This window comes from Ornithodoros turicata, chromosome 10, assembly GCF_037126465.1.
Source record: "Ornithodoros turicata isolate Travis chromosome 10, ASM3712646v1, whole genome shotgun sequence".
In the NCBI taxonomy this organism is placed as follows: domain Eukaryota; kingdom Metazoa; phylum Arthropoda; class Arachnida; order Ixodida; family Argasidae; genus Ornithodoros; species Ornithodoros turicata.
The window spans coordinates 12,512,881-12,536,410 of NC_088210.1; the positions used below are offsets into that span (position 1 = coordinate 12,512,881).

Consider the following 23,530-nt stretch of genomic DNA (forward strand, 5'->3'; position numbering starts at 1 on the left):
AAGAGGAGGGATCTTCAAAGGCCCCATGCACGCGGTTGACTCGCTACAAACGTTCTTCTTATGTTGATCATTCCGTGAAGGACGTCCCCCGAAACCTACAAATCATGTTCCATAGGCAGCGAACAGGATCTGAATTCGCCAACTTGTCACCACATAGTATTGGCTAAGTAGAAGACCTCATTGTGGACACAGTCAACTAACTATAACGTCCGAACGTATCTTAAAAGAGATTGTCGTGCACACAACGCGGCGTGGGCAGAAGTATACCTCGCTTTGTCCTGAAAAGGCACTGGACTGACGAAAATGTGCTAAATGTACCGGAGAAGAAGTATTGTTCCTTTCTTTTCTTAGAAGTAGCCGTAGACGTTCGAATTTGAGGAGTGCGGATTTCTTACTTTTTTTTTACAAGCCTTTTGCGCCTCAGCAGCGGAAATGCGATTTTTACGATCCGTAGTGCAACGTTCACTTTTCAAATATGGGAGGGGATTTCGAGATGAGGGGATAAAAAGGGGGGGGGGTTAAAAAACATAAATATGCGAGTAGCTTTGATCAATGCTTGACAAAAACCTTTCCCTGCGCGTGAAAATGAAATGATCGGTGCATGTTTCATTTTCAGTGTGGTCGTACCGCCAACTGTACGCGTGGACGTACTTCCCGCGGTATCTCACAGTCGGCACAGTCCGAGTAAGAGAGACTTACGGAGACTTCTACGAAATTCTTCTGCTACGGGGACTTACCATGGTCGATGGGTAAGTAGAACTGCATCCGAGTGGAAAGGCTGTGGTGGTGTGAGTGTGACGTCCTCTATAGTATAGAGTGAGAGAGTCTGGGAGCTGGGAGAGTGAGTAACGGACGGACGGACGGAATGGGACAAATCGTATACACGCATCAAAATCGCGACATGAAAACAGAGCCCACATCGTGTTCATCTATATCAACCAATACTTTATTTCGTAACATAATACTCATACTTATTTTTGTATTCATTTTTCGCACGTACTTTCTTTAATTTTCCGCCAGCAAAATCCTTCTTCGCATCATGTTGCCCCCCATATACTCAACGGCGATGACTAGTAACAGTAATACGTTCACGCTTCACTCTAACCAGTCGCGTGATTCACAGCGAAAACGAAACGTAACGTAACGTTATATGCACGACACTATGTACACTCTTGCGCGCAATGCTCGTCGCACGGAGATAACAACATATCCGTCGGTACAAACGCGAAACCTTCGCGGCTAAACGTCTCATATAGAAAAGGAATGAATTGGTCACAGTCTCGCGTAATATTTTCCCGAGACTAGACGTCTCCTATGTGCGTCCGGATTCGGCACGCAAGGAATACAGGTCGCCTCGCGTCACTTTCATAGTTTAGTTCCACCGTATGCCACCGCGTGGATGGATGTAAGAGAAGTTCTTCATGTTCTGCCGCATCTTTCTACTTCGGACCGTACAAGCGCGGACCGGAACTGGGCAGGCGCGTCGTCACCGCTGTGGAACCTCCTTCTTGGCAGACTCCGTTCCTTATACAACATAAGATACGAGTCATGCTTGTAGCTTCGTTGCAGATACTGCGTGTATTCCCGAACGGAGAAGTCCAGGACAGCATCTCCCTGCTGACGTAATCGCGTCTTATTTTCCCTCTTTCCCTCTTTTTAGTGAATAGGATCTAAATCACGATGGAGTGTACGGTCTTGGGCAACATCCTCTGTTGAAGATGTCCATCTCCAGAGTTTCTTTATATATACTCGCATATATACGTAAGACGCAGTAGCTGATGGCAAGTTCTTCGGAAGAAGAGATGCATTCGCACCAGCGATACAACACTGCATTGAGCAATGGAAGTCATTGCTTTCTCTCTGCTCCAGACAGTTCCATAACTTGCACTAAGGACAAGGAACCCGTACCAGGAGGCCACAACAGGAATCCTGTCGACGCAATGATCGTTAAGACAAGTCATCGTCATCATCAGGATCCTTGATAATGCCGATCCGTTTGCCACAATTCCGCACTTTGTAAATTACTTCCTCTTGCATGAGATTAAAACACATGGCGATCAACGCCATACCGACGAGCAAGTACAGCGAACAGATGACCAACTTCTCCTGCGATCCGCTGTCCGTCACCACACTATCGCCCGGCACCAAGTCACCGAATCCGATCGTACTCAAGGTTACGAAGCAAAAATACGAACCATCCAAGAACTCCCACCCCTCCCACAACGAGAACAGAACAGCACCACCGGATATGTAGCCGACCATTATGATGAAGCACAGTGTGATGGGCACCGAGACACGAGGCTTAACACTGTCATCGTACAGGTCTTCATCTGGAAGCGACTCTATCCTCACTTCGTCTTCGTGCAGCTTGTCCTGCACGCCGGGTTCCAGGGAGTTGTGACCCACGATGTGATGGACTCTGTAGTTCTCGGCGGTGCCGTGGTGGTGGTGGTTCTGCTGCACGGCCTGCGGCTGCTGGCGACGTCGCCGCTGGTGGTGGTCGCTGGGCCGGCAGCTGCACAGCTTGCCGTACACGTAGCGAAACGCTTTGGCCAGGATGTCGCCGATGTTGGTAAGGTAGAGCAGCATGAGTGGGATTCCGACGATGGCGTAAAGGATGGTGACGATCTTGCCCCAATTGGTGCGCGGTGCAATGTTGCCGTAGCCTGCGAAAGAAGGGAAAAGTTTGGACCGTATTAGTACAGGCTGATCTCTTTATTCGCTATTATGACGCCGCGCTGCAATTTCAACAAGAACTTTATATATTCAGAACAACTAGAGGCCGTCTTCAACTGAGCCCTTACGTTTCGACAAGACATCCTAATCTTACATTGGCCGTGATTTAATTAGCAGAGAACATTTGTGCGAGAGCGACGGAAGACGAGGCGTTGGTGCACTCTTAAAAATGAACTTCGCCACATAGCACTCTCCTAGCCAACCATCATCCCAAATGACAACGTTCTCGCCCTAGATTTGTTGAGAACGGGAGGAGGAGTCTATTTTGTGAGGTGCATAATGGTACAAAATAGGCTCCTCCTCACGTTTTCAACAAATCAGGGATGAGAACGTTGTCATTCGGGATGATGGTTGGCTAGGAGCGTCCTATGTGGTGAAGTTCATTTCTAAGAGTGTAGCTATGCGACTAAGGTAAACTAAAATGGCATTGAGGTGTTGGACCGGGAATGTGCAGAGACGTTATATTCTGAGAGAAGATGCATTCTCCGAGCAGATATTACGTGCAAACAAAGAAATGCGAGCATCGTTTGATGACTCATCAGCATGGATTAGATGAGTTCCTCCAGATACTGCTGATACATTGCCTGCGTGCACTCTTTCCAAAAAAAAAATACAGCAGCATTCCTTCCTGCTTTCTGTTGCACTCGTTGCTAGTTCAAATATGCGTCACCTACTCCACGAAACATTCAATGTTATCTACTATGCACCGTATAATGATACCCTACCCACAGCAGCTGAGCCAAGGGTATTCATGCTTGGTGGGGATGGCATAGCTTTATATTATATGTTTCCTTTTCTGTGTTTGCACGAAGCTATTCGAAGAACGTGCATGTGCCTGGCATTGTCAAGCAGTCTCTTTTCCCCGTTGAGTCCGCACGCGTGCCACGGGCGCCTAGGGGCACTCAAGAGCTTAAAGCGGCGTGTGCTGCTTCTGTCATGAAAACCCGAGAGCTCGACAGGCTGCGCCGCGAGGCTGCCTTCTTTCAAATCGAGCTTTTCCCCGAAGAAGGATCCCAGCTGATGCTTACTTTGCATTTCTTTTAAGGAATGAAAGCCCGAAGACAAGCCCCAGGAAGGACCCGCGCTGGTGCCGCGCAAAAAAGAAAGAATGCAAGTAAAAAAAAAAAAAAAAGGATGAAAAAGGACACCCCGCACATCAACCGAAAAGTGAAAATTCAGGGTGCGAGGACAGGCAAAATAAACAAAGGGGCGTTAGAGGAGGCGGCTAAAGAAAACAGCGAATGGAGTAGAAGGGAAAACACCTTATACCGAATTCGATCGGAATTTGGGGAACCGCGTTCGATATATCGGTTTATTGAAGGATCCATCTTAACGCTGATTTAATTTCCTACTTCGTGAAGGCGACGCTCTTCTTCATCCCAGAGCAGAAGTATACGGCATCAACGCTGCATGTGCTGCGTTCGGAAAGGCCGTGTGTGCGACCTAAAATAACTTTTTCGGGACAGCAGGTGTCCTATTGTGTACAGCTCGCCAGGCGATTAGTAGTGTCTGTTTTGCTCCTTCTTTCCACCGCTTTTTCCCTTTTTTTTTGTATTACTTTTATGCCTTTCACGTGTTACTTTTATGTCTCGCTGGAGGCTCCACAAATTATGGGGAAGTTTGCTTTGCGTTTCTCAAATGTATGGAGATGCTGAACCCAACTTGTATAATTTCCAGCGGCTTCACCGAACGGTTTAAGGCGCCTCGCCCGTTGGTGATGGCCAAGGTCATGCTGAAGACTGGGAGGTGCTGGGTTCGAATCCTATACCACCGGCTGTGCTGTCTGAGGTTCTCCCTGGGTTTTCCGAAGACTTTCCAGACGAATGTCGCCACGGTTCCCCCTGAAGTCGCCCCAGGACGCATGCTAACCCCCCTGTCCCCCACTCCTTCCTGCTGGTCCTCTCTCCATCTGTCCACACCTGTACGTCGCTCATAGCGAAAGTTGCTTCGCGGCGCTACCATTAAATTAAAAAAACAGCTTTTAATTATTTATTTTATTTATTATTTTATTTTGGTTATACGTCGAGGGACCACAAGGGTGAGCTACAGCACAGTTTCTTCCCTCGCGATTTTGAGAAGGGTGTACTTTGCACGAACCTCCTGAGGGAGAAAATCGCGGTGTGGGTGGCACACAGCTTGCCTTTTTACTCCGAGATCGAACCGTGTCGGCGCGCTGCGGAGAAACGATGAACTACTGTAGTGTGGACGCGTCGTCTGCTTTTACACGTTTATTCCGCGTTCAGCGCAGTAGGTGAAGCATTGGGGAGCCGAACAGTATCGTATACCATCACGGCGCAAGTGATCTTCCGGTGAATGTGCAGAAGAATTACGGAAAAGAACCATCAACTCCTAACATCGGCCCGCGTGTTATGCGCACTAGAAAGGTGACAGTGTCGACCCCTATAGGTCGATCTCGCTGCGAATAGGTGTCTTGCCAATCACCAGCTAGTTTCTTGATGCCAACAGGTCCGTTGGCATATACTTATTTTCTATTTATTTATTTATTTATGTATTTATTTAAGTACGTTAAAGATTCCCAGGGGGTATTACATAACGGAGTGGAGAGAAGCACATAAGAAAAGTACAATAGAAACGCATAACTAAAGTATTACAAAAAGTGAAAAATGAAATATCAAGTTGATAAGTGATATGTGTGCACACTCCGCGACTTTCCACGTATGGCTCGTACCTGAGCAGTGTGGCCGGAATGTGCGCTTTGTCCTTTGTCCAGAGAGGACAAGAGCGAGCGCTTTTTCTCCCTCCCATCTACGGGTAAGGGAGAATGCGCGTTTCGATAAGGATGACCTCGAAATCTGCTGATCTGTTGGGGGGGGGGGGGGGGCGCTCTATTGGCTGGGCTATGTTTTTTGTTTTCGTTTTCTATTCTTTTTTTTTTTTAATTCTGGAAAGGCCAATCACATCAGCGCCCCAAAAGGAACACATGTTGTCACTGCGCCGAACTTGAATCTGTCGCAATAAAAAAAAAAAAAAAAAAAAAAAAAAGAAACTCAGTCCAGCTTAATGAAGACCAAGTCCCATTGTCATTTAGTGCAATTGATGATGATATTTATGGTTCAACTCAATTGAATTTTTATTTTTATGATGTGAGTGATGTTACACCGCGCTAAAAGAACAAAACAAATGATGACGACATAGAACAGAATAAATAGATACAGAATAAAACTGAAGAACAGGCATTTTTTTTTTATTTCATCGAATTCTGTGCATGGTTGGCGCGGACACCTTGTATGTGTATTAGCTTCCCGCTCAATTGCATTTAATGAACTGCATTAGTTGTATTACATCGTGGGATCAATACGCATGCATTATACGTTGAATGTTTGTTAACCACGGAACATGTTATATACTAGTAACTAAGACTGGTTACTTATAGTTACTTCGAGTATATAAAACTATATAACTAGTATATAATACTGTAAAAGACTAGTAACGTTTTCTGATAGAGTCCACCTTCCTGCTGCACTGAAACCCTTATGTAGATGGAATATCTTGCCGTTTCGTGGTATCGTTAGCGAGTGGTGCATCTTGTGCTGATCTGTTCAATCGTATGAAAAAACATACTTTTTAATCATACTATATTCCAGAGGTGCAGTAGAAACAGCAGAAATGTAGACGACCTCAAAAAATGTCAGTGTGCCCAGGTCCGCTTTGAACTGTGGGAACTTGTGTCATCGGAAAGGAAGAAAAGGTATCCAAACTATTTCCACTTCTTCTTCTTCTTTCTAAGTGTTGAGAGAGGTCAGCCAATGTTTGGCTTGCTACCCTTCAAAAAAAAAAAAAAAAGAAAGAAAAAGTTCCCCTCTCCCAGCCCATTGTCTACGACGTGTGAAGGTCAATGAAAACGAAACTCGAGGGACCATTCTCCCTTCGCCCATGAGTGTCGGCGTATATTGCCAACTGTAGGATGGAACAAGCGAAAGCTTGCCCACATCACATTTCAAAAATAGTACTGCCCTCCCCTGAAAACGAAGAGCAGGACCCATGACTGTAAGCGTCCAGAATGCAACGAGTGCGCAAGGAGCACTGAAATAGACCTTGTATCGCCAACTGTAACTGTATTACCAATAGACCTTGTATCGCCTACTGTAGGATGGGACAAGCGTTAGCTTGCTCACATCGCCAATAGACCTCGTATTGCCAACTGTATTACCAACAGACCTTGTATCGCCAACTGTAGGATGGGACAAGCGTTAGCTTGCCCACATCACGCTTCAAAAATAGACCACAAAACAGCAACCGCCTGAGATCCCTCAGAAGCCTTCATTGCAGAGCCGTATATTAAAAGGGAGTCTGGACATTAATGGGTCATGCCTATACCTGAAGCTACACCCACTTTTTCAGCTTTCCGACCAATGAAGTCGTCAAATATGGGGCGCTATCAATCAGCCTATCCTCACTATTTGCCCCCCTATCCAACATGGGCAGCGCCATTTTGGGTGGCAAGTGGATTGGATGGGATTGAGATGGATACCTCTCGCAATCTGCAAAAGTAGTGGATTGTTGGTGCAAATTTGATAAGCGTCACCTAGGGAGCGTAAGGCACCTCGGGAATTGTGGTCTGCTTCCGTCATTGTACCGCTGCCGGCAGAACCACCTGCTGGAATACATTAATTCTGTTGTCGGTATGATTTTTAAACAAATCTACATGAATAGTTGGAATATAAGAGGCAAGAATGTTTATATCCATGAAATCCAGCTGTTAAATATAAGATTGTACAGCACAGCGCCGTTTTTGTTATGATTTCGTTATGATCGCCGTGTTCACTAGGCCTAACACCGGCGACAAAACGTATTATTTTCAGTTAGATATCGATGGATGAGCATAAGTTGAAACTGATTTCTGAGAAATTTATATTAGGACGTACATTTGCAGCGTAAAATCAGGTTAGTCTGCGAAACTTTTTTGTCGCGAAATCCCCGCTTCATTGTGTTTGTTTTCGTCGCCATTTTGGGTGGCAGTATGGTGTCATGGCGACCCCCTTGGTAAAAAGCAAACCAATCAGAGAAGCGAAACTGTGATTGACAGGTCGAGCCTCTTTTTGTGACACCTCCCAATGGCCAGACTCCCTTTTAATATACGACTCTGCTTCATTGGGACCGCAAGCGCCACCTGTGGCACGCAAGGGTTCATGGGAAATTTCAGCGCCTTGAAGCACTACGAGATTGCCAGAGGCGGAGGCAGAGGAAGAACAACAACATTCGCGGTGTACGCAGCAGCAGCCTCAGCTGTGGTAAACCATAACCGTAGCAGACGACAGAACAGTATCCGTCAAAGTTCCCATGCTGCTTTGCGCCGCGCGCTTGGTGGCGCGCGCATCTTTTTCAAATCGCCTATTCCTGAAATCGTGTACTAGTACATCTTACTCGCATATCGACCAAGTAATGTGTATGGCACGCGATAAACTGTCTGCTTTGCTGCGAAGCTTTGAAATTCTTTGCAGCAACGGCTAAAAAGTGAATGGACACACTCTGTTACATACGCGTCGTATCCTAGCGGTCCTCCAGCGAACTACCCTCGAGGCGCGCCAAAACAAACCCGCGTGGGTAGCACAAAGGACCGAAACCGGTATGCAGTGCGACCGACGAACTCGCACAGTTCGTGCGTTGCGCATGCGCAAGGTCATCAGTGCGCCAGTCAAGGTTATCTCCATGTTGGGCCGACAGAAATGGGGACCAGTGAGGACTCAGTCATTCACTCCCTCCGTCCCTCAGTGGCGGATCCAGCCAGGGGGGGTGGGGGGTGTTGGGTATTTCCCCTCACCCTCCCGCAAGCCGAGGGTCTGGTTCCGCCCCTCCGTCCTTTCTGGCTGACTCTCTCTGCCAGCATAAATAGATCACCCTAACATCCCCACCCCCGCTACCATCGATCTTTGTTCTGTTCTCGATGCCCATAGTATTAACTATATCACCTGTATGATATTTGTGTTTTTCTTGTTTATCTTCCACCTATATAGGATACCTTTACAAAATAAGCCTGCTTCCTCTCTGAGCAGGAAGCATCAAAGATATCAACGTGAAACTTGAATCATAGAAAAGAACGGGCGGCAAGATCGTACGCTGACGTGAATATACGGAGAGATATCAAAGCATACAACGGTCTCTTTTGGTTGGTTTGCTTCGGTGGAAGAAAAAATAAATAAAATAAAATGGATGGCATAATACGAACTGACTTTCGGTTTTTGCATAAGATGCTATAATATCGTTGACGCCTTTTTTTTTTTTTTTGAGGGCACTGCGAGCCGACAAAAATACACACACACGCACGCACACACAAAAAAAAGAAAAAAAAAACTACGTCGTTGTAACCACTTAGGAATCTTCCTTATCTCACTATATCTTTCGTCACTTAGACCAACGCGCACAACAATCCTGAATTCCCACCGAGAAACAAAGAAGGATGTCTTAAATTTGCATATAACAACCGCTATGTAGTTTACATGCGCAAAAAAGACTGCTTCGCAAAACCGCAGTTTTCCGGTGGTCTAAGCGGATACATAAAGATATAAAAGAGAACCAGGAAAGCGCAAGCGAGCCAACAAGGCGGTCCTTTTCAGCGCCTCCATCTAACGTACACGTTTGCGTCCTCTGGGGCATGCCGCGCAGTTTTTTCTTTTCTTTTTTTTTTTTTTGAGGGGGAGGGGGGAGCGAACGGTTTGTTTATGCAAAACTGCGAACAAGAATCAAAACATGGGAATGGTTGACGCTTTTTGAATCGCGTCTTGGTTTTAGAGGCGTCGAAATGGAAATATTTCCTCGAGCAAACTGCATATTTTAGCGTTCTGTCGCCTCCAAAGTTATTCCGCGTTCAACTAAAAGGCCGCCTCTGTATTGGGAATTCAGTTGCGGCGAATGTTTCCGTCTTCGGCGCGAACAGCCAAGTGGTCGCGTCGTGCCCAATATAATATCGCTGTTCGGAGATCTGAACGGTGTTTACGGTGATGTGCACTGTGAAAGCTCCCGTCGCCGAGTTGTTTTCTGCAAATAGAAATATGTTCTCTTTTGTTTGTCGCATAACACTGATCTCGGAAAGATGTCGTTCGTTTGTCGTCGGTTAGTACAGAGACGTGCGTAGATATCCTGTCTCCCAAGCGGCACATCATCTTGGCCCCATATTGGACCAATATGGGCAATACTTGCCAACACTGGTCCAATATTGGGCCAATATTGGCAATACTGGCCCAATATTGGTTTAATCTTGGTTCAATAGTGATCCAATATTGGCAATTCTGGCAAAATATTGGTTCAATCTTGGCCCAGTATTGGTTCAATCTTGGTCCAATATGGGACCAATATTGGCAATACTGTCCCAATATTGGTTTAATCTTGGTCCAATAGTGATCCAATATTGGCAATACTGGCCCAGTATTGGTTCAATCTTGGTCCAATAGTGGTCCAATATTGGCAATCCTAGCCCAATATTGGTTCAATCTTGGTCCAATGCTGGTCCCATATTGGCAATACTGGACCATTTTGGTTCAATCCTGGTGCAATAGTGGTCCCATATTGGGTCAAGATGTTGCGCTGCTTGGGCTGTAACCGTGTACTGACACCAGTGGCATTCCCCAGAATACGCCAGTGGAAGATTCGAAAACCGTCATAGCTTTCTGCTGTCACGTGAGCTCTTAACCAATGCCACCTTTGTAAAGAAGGCCGCCTGTTCATGCCTTCTTACCCTCCTTCCGTTATGAGTCAGAATTCGTCTACTACTGCAATTCACGGTTCTGCGAATTCAAGAACCCCAGCTCACCTGGAAACTGCAAACCTAAATATTTAGACAAAAAGTGCAAGACGCTTCCCAGAAAATCAGTTTCGAGAAAGGTTGAGACCTTCTTGCGCTTTATTTCTAAATTTTGCCATTTAGTACACGGGAACATTCAATCACAACTAGCAGGCGACGGTGGGTCTTCGCGTTCAATGTGGCTACGAGGCCCTGCCCTGACAACGTGAAATATAGCTCCATCCCCGAAGTCTGGGCCACCCAAAGCCAGCCGGCACGACAAATCCAAATTTGAAAGTTTATCACGGTAATTAATAAAGCCAACTGTTTACGCTGTGTGCGCGGAACTGGCAACGGTTCTAGGAACTGTAGGTAGCCCAGGTGACAGTAGACAGCTGAAATACTTGCGTTAATCTTCGCCATAGCAAAAGAGGAACACGTCAGAAACAGAAACTGAAATGCGGACAAAGAGAAAGGGTTAATTTTAAGAGAGAATCTTCCCGGCAGCAGCACCGCAAGCGATACTGGTCAATACTCGTATTGCCAACTGGAGGATGGGACAAGCCAAAGCTTGCCCCCACACTACATTTCAAAAATAGTACTGCCTTCGCCCTAAAAACGAAGAGCAGGACCAACTAGTGCTGCACTCTTAGAAATGAACTTCACCGCATAGCACTCTCCAAGCCAACCATCATCTCGAATGATATCGTTATCTGCCCTGATTTGTTGCAAACGGGGGGCGTACGCCTTTTTTGTGACACTTATGCTGTTCACAATTGTCACAAAAGAGGCGTGCGCCCCCAGTTTTCAGCAAATCAGGGCAGGTAACGATATCATTCGAGATGATGGTTGGCTTGGAGCGTGCTATGCGGTGAAGTTCATTTCTAAGAGTGTAGGCAGGCAGTCCCACGGAACTACCAATGTCAAACATGCTAAACATGCCATGGGGTTAATTTTAAGAAAAAATCTTCCCGGGAACAGCATTGTAAGCGATACAGCCCGGACGACCTTCTTATCGGTCGCGCATTTAGAGACACGGCCCACCCGGGGGCGGACCGCGTTATCATGGGGCCCCTCTCCAGTATATGAGGGACCGGCTCCCATTTTTGATGGAGTGACCCTCGTCGCATAGACGCGGAACGTCGCTGAGGCTGCCCGTGACGATTGGAGCTAACGTACCTCGCGCATCCGTGATCTCTATGCACTGCAGGGCTGGCTGGAGTCCGATTATACCACCGACATTCGCGGAGCCTCGCGCAGAGCATAGCGCAGGAACGACAAAATGTCGTAAAGCTCTGCGGATGCAGAGGACGTGCAGTGCGCCAGGCGATACCAGTGAGACACCTGGACCGATGGAATAACGAAGGCGGCCGGTGAATTTGCATGTGTAGAGGACCCGTCGGTATAGACGGCAGTGTTCCAAGTGTGTACGCTTAACGTCATGCCCAATGACATCTGGCGAAGGACTGACGGTGGCACTTGCTTTCTTTTAACGTTGAGTCCCGGAATGCCGGGGGAGATCGAGGGCAGTGAGATGTTGGGGGGGGGGGGATATGTTTAATGCAAAGTAAAAAAAAAAGAGAAGGGAAAGGTTAGCCACGACGTGGGCTTGCAATTCTCTAAAGCATTCAAGCAAACAACAGAAGATACAAGCAGCTGAGATACAGAAAGTTATGAAAAAATGCAGAAGAAACAGCTCCTTCACTAATCGTTTCGCGTAGGACGTATCAGAGAATGCCCAGGAGTTTAGATTCCCGAAGGAATCGTGTCAGCGCAGACGTGACTTCAGCGTGCTGGGTAGGGCCAAGTAGCACCGCGAGGGAAAGCTCTGGAACGCTGTTGGCTTTACACTGCACACGAGGGGTATTTAAGCTTTCCTTCCGAAATGATTTTGTAGAGGTTGCTGGGCTTGCGCCAATCAAGTTTTGGTAGCAATGGGTGACGATGGTGATGAGCTATAAGGCGTATATATAGTGACGCACAGTGCCCCTCGTCCTGATGACTTCAATTGGCATTCCTGGAGCTTCAGCCATGACCATCCGCCGTTTCTGCAGCTCTGGGGACGCCATTTTACTACCTTTAGTACTATTATAATAATTTTCCTATTCCTTTTATCGAGCAGCACATGTCGTAGCTTCCACTGTGCGAACTGGAGGGGGGTACTCTCTTAATCGGGGGGGGGGGGGGATATGTTTAATGCAAAGTTAAAAAAGAGAAGAGAAAGGTTAGCCACGGTGTGGGCTTGCTATTCCCTGAAGCTTAATCGGGGGGAGGGATATGTTTATTGAGAAAAAAAAAAACGTACGGGTAATGACGGGCGTAGATGCGTAGATTAGTAATAATTCGGACCTTTACGTGGCGACGCAACTGTGATCATGAGCGACGCCATAGCGGTCGGGTCTGTGGATTAATTTTTGCCAACCTGAGGGTTCTTTAACATGCGCCGAAATCTCGACACACGGTACACCACATTTGGCGCCCCTCGCGGAAGGGGGACCTTAAACTTTAATATTTAAACTAGCAGCTTGTACCCTTCCTCTAAGTTGCCACGTTCCTACGGCCGGTTTTAAACCCACGGTCTTGGGATCAGCAGACGCATACGCTACCGGCTGTCCGAGCCACCGAGACCGTCAGGAGATGCGTAGAGGGTGCGTGAGTCCGTCGGGGAGTGCAAAGGGCTACACTCTTAAAAATGAGTTTCACCACCAGTAGCACGCTCCTAGCCAACCATCTGCCCGAATGACAACGTTCTCACCCCTGATTTGGTGAAAACGGGAGGCGGAGCCTATTTTGTGACACTTATGCGGTTCATAATTGTCACAGAAAAGGCGTACGCCCCCGTTTTGAACAAATCAGGTCATATAACAATATCATTCGAGATGATGGTTGGCTAGGAGCGTGCTATGAGGTGAAGTTCATTTTTAAGAGTGTAGAGGGATCGATGGGCAAGACCCACCTCCTGCAGAATGAGAACAAGGTTTCTTCACGCATGCACGAACTTGGCCAACCACCGTCCCGAATGACATCGTTCTGCATCCTGATTGGTGAAAAACGGGGGAGGGGGGCATACGCCTCTTTCTGCACTTATGCAGTTATATTAAACGTCGCAAAAAGGCGTACAAAGGCGTCCGCAAAGGCGTCCGTGCTTTTCACAAATCAGCAGTGATAAGGGTATCTGTGCCTCTTTTCGTCCAAGTGCAGTGAAGCAACAGCGGCTATTAGAAGCGCAAAGACGTGTACAGATGGAGAAAGGGCAGCAGGAAGGAGTGGGAGACAGGGGGGTTTGTGTGCGTCCTGGGCCGACTTCAGGGGGAACTCTGCAGAGACACACGTCACTCGTGCTCCTCCGTACCCAATACAATGAACAGAAAGATGCAGCTACAACCTTATACGAATAACACTCGCAAAAATTTATCCATAAACAAGGCACAAATTTTGAAGACTCTATAGTTTAATGTTAACAAAATTAAAAGAGAGGCTCTCTCCTGAAACGCTTGTTATCCCTGCTTGAGCTCCTTTAGCCCCAGTGGCTTATGCATGAGCGCGGAGATGTGACGTATGGGACTTCATCGTACTACATCATGTGTGGTCGACTGGATGAACTGCTAATCCCGACAGATGAGGCGCTTCTGCACAGTCAGTACCTCACTTGCTATGTGTTTGCCATGTGTTTGTGTGTATATCTCATCTCCTTTATAGCCAATTAACCCGCATGCGCTGAAGTAGGGTATAGCAAATCCTGCGGTGGAACACCTCATCCCCTGGTCATGAACGTGGCTGTTGTTACCCTTATGAACGGGAAGCAGTAAGCAAAGTAACCCTAATTCGTTTTTACCAATGAGCGCGATGAGGGACTATTTTGTTGTCCTATTTCATGATGTGAAATCAGACGTTGGCGCAAGTATACATGGCCCAGGTTGTTCCGTTGGAAATCTGTAAATTCGTATAGCGCGAGCTAGCTTCTGCGAAATAATTGAATAATTCTGCTAATATTTAAACAGTTCTTTCCAGAGCCTGGAACCGATCCTCTTAGGTCAACCTCTAAGCAGAATAAAATCGAAGACGTCAGTGCCATTACTGTTAAAGAAGATTACGGAGTCAAAAGAGGAGAACTAAAACGGGAGCGAGACGCAATGAAAACATGGGCGCCATCCCAGATGTACGGACGTGCGAACGGCACGGGAGAAGCAGGAAATTGAAGCGCTTTAGCGATTTGCCTGATCCTATTCCAGTCACCTCCCACTCCCGCGAACCGCTGCGCTTTCTTTTCGCAGTTTGAACGCTGGCCGGAAATGTGAACGGGAACCGATTTGCAAAAAAAAGAAAAATGGAAACGATTCGGTTGTTATTTATGATTCTGAGCGCGAACATTCCATCTCTGCTGCGTTCGCCGGTGGGGTGCGCGGTGTTGCGACTGCGACTTTGATATCGCAGTTCCCGATCAGTCGGCATCTACTTCTCAAACTCTATCTACACTGTTAAAACAGAACTTCACCACATAGCACGCTCCCAACCAACCATCATACCGAATGATATCATTCTGTGCCATGATTTGTTCAAAACAGGGAGGAGGCGCCTATCTGGGACAAGATAATCTGTCCCAGATAGGCGCCTCCCCCCTGTTTTGAACAAATTATGACACAGAATGATATCATTCGGTATGATGGTTGGTTGGGAGCGTGCTATGTGGTGAAGTTCTGTTTTAACCAGTGTACTGTCCAGAGTACTTCTCTCTCTAATGTTTACGAACTTTTCGAGCGTCGCGTCGACTGTTTTGCTCGAAGGCTTTAACGGACAGAATCCCTTACATCCGTGGTTTACAAAACTGTGTGTATAGGGGGGTCGCGACACGTTCCAAGGGGAGTCGCGAAGCGGCCCACAAATTAAAATAAAATGCCAGGGCATGCCCGCTATTCCGTGTTACCCGGAAGCACGTGGCAGGAGACCCAGAGGTTTCTCATCAAGGCGCTTGCATGCCGGGTGGGTACGCGACCATTTCGACGCATCAGACAGTCTCGCTTTCACTTGCGCACGATGGCCGAAATCTATGTCTGAGGTCCACTCACTCCCGCTAAAGGCCACAGCGTCTGCGTCTATCGCGCTATCGCGGCATACACGGACGCCCTGCCTTCACGGTACACCGCGCAGTGACGTCTTCTCGAATTTGAGCGGATGCCAAAACCCAAAGAAAACCGTTTCGGTGTGCGTTGTCGGTAAGCGAAGCACACAGTAGTTAGCAAATCGCGACGCCGTATTTGTTCAGGATTAAGTGTTCGTGGTTCAGAGCTTTGTGTGCACACATCTGTTGAATAGTGGAACGATTTCTGAGGGCTGTCACACGAAAATCATCTCTGAAGTCAGGAAGCACAAGCGTAGCGTCAGGGACGGCGCCCTTGTCGTTGTTCAGGGGCGTGTTAAGTAGCGGATCCAAAGCGCGGGGAGCGCGCTCTTCTTTAGTAAACGGTATTAAGGTTGATCCCACTGCCGCGTTTACGGTAGCGCTTGGGTGTTACGTCCGCTGACTGCGAATCAGTGCAACGGAACATCCTTCGGGATGGAATGAAGGTACACGTAAGACGCTGTACGCAGCCGTAAACGCAGTAATGCGTTTACTTCGTTCCATTCTGAATGATGTTCCGTTACAATGATTCGCTGTCAGCGGACGCAACACGCAAGCGCAACCGTAAAGGGCTAAACGCATGGAGCGTTTTTCCGACGTTTTCAGGACGCGCAGGCGCTCGGCGTGCGTGTGACCTCGTAAAAACCAGTTTTTCAACGCGCGCGGAGGGCGTACGCCGGAATCTGTCGACTACAGATATTCGCGCGCGTCTGGGCGCGTTTTCCGAGAAGTAGACAGAACCATGGCCGTCGTGCGGCAGACAAGGTGGCGTATGAGCAGCTCGCATAAATTTTTGGGACATTATCCATCACACTAAATTTACGTGAACATTTGAATGGTATCTGGAATGAAGGAACGCAGGAACCAAAGGAAAGAAAAGCATCTGCACGTTCTAACAAATATTTGGGGTCGACGAATATCGCAACAGTGGCATGCGTCACTCGCTCCGTACGCGTCCCACGCGTTTCGGGTGGTCGCCTCGCTGGCGTTTCTTGACCGCGTGTGCAAGGCCATGGCGTACGCGCGACGTTTTGACGCTGAGAAAACGTCCAATGCGTTTCGCCCTTAAACGCAGCAGCGTGAATTAGCCCTTGCTCGTTCTCCGGAGCGTTGCGCTCTCGTTGAACTCACACGCTCAGCTTGCAATTTGGAGAGCGTAAGTGCTGCTTTGCTCCGTGACGTACGGAGGAAAGGGGAGGCCGGAAAACCAGTGAGCGACCTTGGAAACTTCGCCTGGGAGCGTATCGCGCTCGTGACTTTCAAAGACCGTTTTGTAGACGCACCTGAGTATGAGGGACAGAGTATGCCCAGCGCCTGAGGTAGATTCGCTGCTTAACGCACCCCAAGATTTTTTTTTGCCCAGAGAACTCCCTCTGAACGTAGCTCCAATAAAATGTCAGCGTACCGTTTTGGCTAACGTCGACGCTCTGAGATCGGCAGACGTCCGGCGAGTAGGGAAAACGGGGGGGGGGGGGGGGGGGGCGTCCTTATTTTTATGGGCCGCGAAGTTTGGGAACCGCTGCCTTTACATCCCTTCGACAAGGCCTCAATCATAATGTTCCCCAGGTAGTACCACCAGAGAGCATCGTCAGGCCGACGCTGTTTAACGTCAGGATGACTAGCCTAAAATCGATAATTCCTGGAGAAGTCGCATTCTCTGTGAATGCGAAAGATGTTGCGATTTGGACAGCAGGAAGATCACGAACTGCCTCTCGGCGCAGCTTCGAACTGACATTACATAACATGCACAGATATCTCACCCAATTTGGGAGGAGAACTCCCGATTGGGGTGGAACGTAGAAAAAGAGACAGCTCTACACTACCTCCGCCTGCGGGCACACAGTCGTCGTCATTCACTCCCCAGCAAAAAAAAAATTCGATACGGCACGGAAGTAAGTTTTACCGAGCAGCGCACATGGCACGCTTGAGTCTCAATGGTTTCGTAACGAAGGATCGTGACAACCGCCGGAGGCACCGCAGTCTCTGCCGATCCCTCCCCATTTTGGTCAATCTCCCCGGACACTCGGGAATGAAGAGGCCAAGTTCCTCCGTGCGTCCCTCGAGACTTTTTTTACGTACTGGTAGAAGAGAAATTCTTTGTTTCGGCAGAGTAGCGCTTCAACGAACGGCAAGTCTGTATCGGCATTTGTGATACCATTCATGGATATAGTGCAGGGACTGACGGATTTCGTACCAAACCTCATCAACAGCTTCAGAGCTTTATTATGCTGTTGTCATAATAATTGGGAGTAGATTAAACACGTTAATTATATTGTTCTCCTCTTCCTGTAGTCGATACGTATAGTCAATGTTAGCGCTCGTGTATATGGACAGAATGCAAAGATTTAAAGTTCGAACTCCAAGACATTGAAGACGCATCTCTGTTTCTTCAATGACGGCGGCCGATCACCGTATGTACGCCTAGGGCCGTATACGGTGATCGTCCTCCCCCGTGATGATTGATGTGCTAATGACTCGGCGCAATTAAGGTGTGCAGCTTTGGAAAAAAATTTACAGAACATCGGGGTATCGCATGCTTCTGAAACACGAGTTCTTGTTGTTCAGTATGGTCTCGTGGTGTCAAGTTGTGGTGGTGCTTTATCTTCGTTATCAGCACTTTAAGCGATATGTTATACACCCCAAGCCCCTCCCCCCTCCCCCCCCAAAAAAGAAAGTAATTTTAATCATTTTTGAGGGTTCTCTATTGTTTGTCAACCACCCTAAATCACAACTACACTTCCAAATCTACCTTGCCGTTCAATGATATGGCGTTCAATGAATTCTCGCCTCTTTTGTGACAATTATGAACAGCATAAGTGTCACAAAAAAGGCGTACGCCCCCCGTTTTCAACAAATCAGGGCAGATAACGATATCATTCGAGATGATGGTTGGCTTGGAGCGCGCTATGCGGTGAAGTTCATTTCTAAGAGTGTAGGCTCTCGCCCCCTCGCTATCACAAAATTGCTTGGTCCACGACGAAACGCAGCTCCGCAACGCCCTGCCCTAAAGGCAGGACTTAGGACTTCGGTCCTCGTCGTGATTCTCGTCACTATATTATGCACCAAAGTACCTCTACAGCAATGGGCTACGGTACGCATTGCCTGTCTCGTTGAAGCACCCCACTTATCGTCGTCAAAATAAGCGTTGAATGCGGTTCAGTACCACTTCCTCTACAAGTTACGAGCAGCAATTACAGAAAGTGTAAAAGCGGCGGATATACTATGTGAAGGAAAGTGTGGAAGGATACGTGAGAAAAATATGGAGGTGGTGCTTCGATGGTGGTGTGGATCAACCTATACCATGGTGGTGGTCGTGATGGTGGGGGTATGAAGTTCTAATGAAGAGGGAGTGAGGTCTGCCTGCTCAGAGAAGGCGGCAAGTTTCACTCATTTGTGAAAGGGTAAGGGGAGAAAGAAGAGTAAAAGAGAAAGGATAGAGGGTCAGAACTTAAAAGAAATGACAGATGATCTTATCGCGGTCGTTTAATCTTTTCCCAGTCTTATACTCTGTTCCTTGTCGCCGCTGTGTCATTTTCATCTTTGGGTAGCACGAGTCCCTTTAGCACTGTGGATCAACGATTTATCCTGCTACATTTATCTTCTTTTTCTTAGTTGTCGTCATGATAACAAAGGATGTAATGAAGATCTTATGTTCCAGATTACGATTTGCACCCGTCACTACCCCCTTTTTTTTTAACGAGCCACCACTTGGAGTACAAGAGTAAGTTGTAAATAATCTACAAGACTAAAAACGCCTACTGTTAATGGGTTCTCGTGAGGTTTCGTGCACTATATAGTTCTTGTTTCCTGCGCAACAAAGGGTTTCGGATAGTTTAATTCTATTAACGCAAATCGATCCGTTCTTGTGCAGGGAGCCCAACACTAGCTTGGCAAACACACATCCTGCTCGGAGGGGAAGAATGCATTCCGTTAATTAAACGGTCTTTGTTTTCGCTCTCCCTAGATGAATTCCTGGACGCTTAGCTGCTCTGGATTTAGCGAAAATCAACACCTCTACGAAAACACTTTCCCCCCCTTCTCCCCTGTTTCCCACCAGGCGGAAACTCGATGCGAACAGACCAAGTGTAGTGTGTGGACAATACTATCTCGTTCCATTGTGTTTAGCGGAGACCCGATCGTGGGGCAAGACTGAAAAGGTCTGCTCGCGAAACGCGGGGTGTGTAAAATGAGAATGTGCGACCATTTTCTGAACAATATGACAGTTTGTTTTCAAAGTACCGTAAAGTAAAGTAGCAGTTTATGTTTGCTGTGTGTGTGTGGGGGGGGGGGGGGGTCTAACGTACTCTCTTAAAAATGAACTTCACCGCATAGCACGCTTCTAGCCAACAATTATTTCGAATGATATCGTTATCTGCCCTGATCTGTTGAAAACGGGGGGCGTACGCCATTTCTGTGACACTTATGCTGTTCATAATTGTCACAGAAAAGGCGTACGCCCCCGGTTTTCAACAAATCAGGGCAGATAACGATATCAGTCGGGATAATGGTTGGCTAGGAGCGTGCTATGCGGTGAAGTTCATTTTTAAGAGTGTAGGGTTTGGAACGGTCTGTCTACCTACACTCTTAAAAATGAACTTCACCACATAGCACGCTCCTAGCCAACCATCATCCCGAATGACAACGTTCTCGATCCTGATTTGTTGAAAACGGGAGGCGGAGCCTATTTTGTGCCATTATGCACGGCACAGAATACGCTCCGCCTCCCGTTTTCAACAAATCAGGGGCGAGAACGTTGTCATTCGGGATGGTGGTTGGCTATAGGAGCGTGCTATGTAGTGAAGTTCATTTCTAGGAGTGTACACTGTAGAAACTGAACTTCACAGCGTAAGACGATCTGCGCCAACCATTGCCACGAATGATAGAATTATCGCTTCTGATTCGAAGACACAGGGGGCGTACGCCTTTTTGAATCAATTTGGATATATGGTAATTGACGCAAAAAGGCGTACGCCTCCCTCGCTCCTTCGATAGTTCCTGGTAATGCATGACTAAAACGACATATGTGTTTCAAGTAAGTTGCATTTTCATTCCACTATGACAGCTTTTACTGTAAGTTACTGTAAGTTTACTATAAGCTTTTAAGTAACAGAAACGAAACCGAAACGAGGATACCCTCTAGGAGGCGGCACAGTGGCGTCCCAAGTGAGGGTCTCTGCGCCGATAGGGACGCTAAGAACCTCTACGGCTTTACGATACACTGTTAAAACAGAACTTCACCACATAGCACGCTCCTAACCAACCATCATACTGAATGATATCATTCTGTGTCATGATTTGTTCAAAACAGGGGGGAGGCGCCTATCTGGGACAAGATAATCTGTCCCAGATAGGCGCCTCCCGCCTGTTTTGAACAAATCATGACACAGAATGATATCATTCGGTGTGATGGTTGGTTAGGAGCGTGCTATGTGGTGAAGTTCTGTTTTAACAGTGTAGCTTTAGAGAAGCTGTACCTGCCCAAAGTGCTTTATGTGTGGGGTTGTGAGTGACGTAGAGTACATCACTGCACCCACGGACGTTAGTCTGAAACCCGTCTCCACGTGCAGCAGGGGTTACAGAAAAAGACGGCAGGCCCTTCAGTGTCGTTCGAGTATTCGGCATTAGGTAATGTCGCCGAATATCCCGGCGGTTACTGTGTTGCAGCATTGTAGGGAGCTTCCCAATGAAGGATGCTGAGGGACACACGAATATGTTTCTGCGATGGGAAGTTCTATGGTATGTACGTACCTCCCAAACCCCAGAATAAGAGGCACCGCGCCCGCACTCTTAAAAATGAACTTCACCACGTAGCACGTTCCTAGCCAACCATCATCTCGAATGACGACGTTCTCGCCCTAGATTTGCTGAAAACGGGAGGCGGAGCCTATTTTGTGGCCATTATGCACGGCACAGAATAGTCTCCGCCTCCCGTTTTCAACAAATCAGGGGCGAGAACGTTGTCATTCGGGATGATGGTTGGCTAGGAGCGTGCTATGTGGTGAAGTTCATTTTTAAGAGTGACCAGCAAAACCTTTCCCTTGCGGACACCGAGCCGAGCCGTCATTTTCGAAAGAGCTGACCGCACCTTCCCCGGTGCTGGTGGTGGTGCTGGTGAAAGAGCTCACCCTTGTCGGCCTCACAGACGTGGGCAACGTCACGACTAATGCTCTGAAGGGAATGCGCGTCCTGGGCCGACTTCTAAGGGAACTGTGCCGACATATGTCTGACCGAGGAACAATCCCAGGCAGCACAGCCGAACCCGGGTACGGGATTCGAACCCTGGAACCGCACCTTCCCCAAACTTATTTTCCCAAACACTTCAAGTGCAAGAGCCGCGGCCCAACCTTTCCCCTCTTTCGTGTTTTTGTTTTGTTTTGCAATAAACCTATATTCCCCCCCCCCCCCGCGGCCCAACCCTGGCAAGCAAGTGCGTCGCGCGCTTCTTCAAGTATTTGCCGGCTAGTTCTTCAAGTATTTGCCGGACATTCACGCGGTCATGATGTTTAAATCTCTCTCAGAGTCTAGCGGGACTTAACGGAATACATCGACAAATAACCTCTTATACTTGCTCACCGACTATTCCACTGTCATATTACCCTACCTTTCCTCCTTCCGTTTCTCCAACAACATCCACGTGACGTTGAAGGGTGCTGTTTACGCACGACGAACTACAGTTGAGCAAGCTCCAGCACACACACTTGAAACACGCGCGAGGTAGTTGATGGGCAAGGAAACAGCAATAAAGGGAGGCGAGAAAAGAAGTCCAGAGACTTATCCTCCCTCTGGTGTCCAGGAAACGGCAAAATAATGGCTTAGTGGAAGTTCTTTTTCCTGTGTCAGTACATACAGGCTTTGGTGGCTACCCAGGCTAGAAAGTACTTTGTAGTGTGAACAAAAAATACGGACCACTCGGAATGTTAAAGATTTCTTGTTCCTGGAGTGCACGACAAGTCTCCTAGCAAAAGTGCGAACCCATGAGCGTGGCATATTTGTATACGGCGCTCTACTAATTGCTTCCGTTGCGACAGTCTGAGAGGCCGTTGAACATGTTGCTTTCTCTTACGCCAGCTTGCTGTCTTCTCTTTGAAAGACTTCCAACGAGCTTTTAAGAAAAAAAAAAAAACTGTAAATCCGTGTTCGTGAGGTTTCTGTCAGTTCCTCCTAATGTGAATTCCTCCTAATCAAATAGGAACTGCCCAAACAAGAGCGAACGCTAGTTCGCGACCTACCTCTTGAGCCGACAGATCAACGACCTCATACCAACAATACGGAGATGAACTGAGCCCTAGCTGTGGTTCTCAAAGGAATAGAGAAAAGAAAGAAGGAGCACTTTCATGCGTAAAGTCCAGTGCAAAAGAACTGCGACCCGAACGTGGTACACGCACAAAAAATGGGACGGAACACTTGTATTACCCGAGGAAATGACCCGTGGAACGACCGATTTCAGCAGTAGGCAGTTCTGACACGCTTGTTGCACGCTGGAGTTAAACTTCCGGAGGGATGAGCTGCGATATTTGTTCCCAAAACATACAATGACGCTAAGATACAGAATAAATGCAATCACTTGCGTGTACATGAGCCGGATGGCCGCTCGAACGCGCAAAATGTACAGCTGCCAATGGGCAGCGCGTAGCAAGTTCGGAGGTTGTGAGTCAAAATGCGCGCTCCGCGCGAGGGCGAGGAGGAAAGGCGGCGTTGGCACGGTTAAAGGATGTCCCCTCCCTGAAAGGGGAGAAGACGCAGCAACCCATGGAGACCCCCTACTGTCGTTGCCAAGAGCGCTGCATCCGCGAGAGGAACCGCTGTTTGCCGAAAGCGTACTCCCGACTGACCCAAGAGAGTTGTTTAAAAAGGGCCGAGGCGACTTAGTCCCCTGGGACACGGACGAAAGCTTCGTTAGGGGTTTAACGCTTTCTGGCATTGGAAAGGGAGGGAAA

At 47.7% G+C, this 23,530-nt stretch overlaps 1 protein-coding gene and 1 long non-coding RNA gene across 2 annotated transcripts in view; one reads left to right on the forward strand and one right to left on the reverse strand.

Annotated features, from left to right (window-relative positions):
- LOC135370105 (uncharacterized) overlaps positions 1-743 on the forward strand; it is a 164,056-nt gene extending 163,313 nt beyond the window's left edge. Inside the window, exon 3 of the long non-coding RNA XR_010415216.1 lies at positions 617-743. This is a non-coding gene — a long non-coding RNA (uncharacterized LOC135370105). The remainder of the gene's footprint in view (positions 1-616) is intronic.
- A 181-nt stretch (positions 744-924) lies between these two features.
- LOC135370102 (TWiK family of potassium channels protein 7-like) overlaps positions 925-23,530 on the reverse strand; it is a 287,026-nt gene continuing 264,420 nt past the window's right edge. Inside the window, exon 2 of the mRNA XM_064603793.1 lies at positions 925-2,666. Within this exon, the coding sequence (XP_064459863.1) occupies positions 1,948-2,666 (719 nt within the window). The 3' untranslated portion in view covers positions 925-1,947. The remainder of the gene's footprint in view (positions 2,667-23,530) is intronic.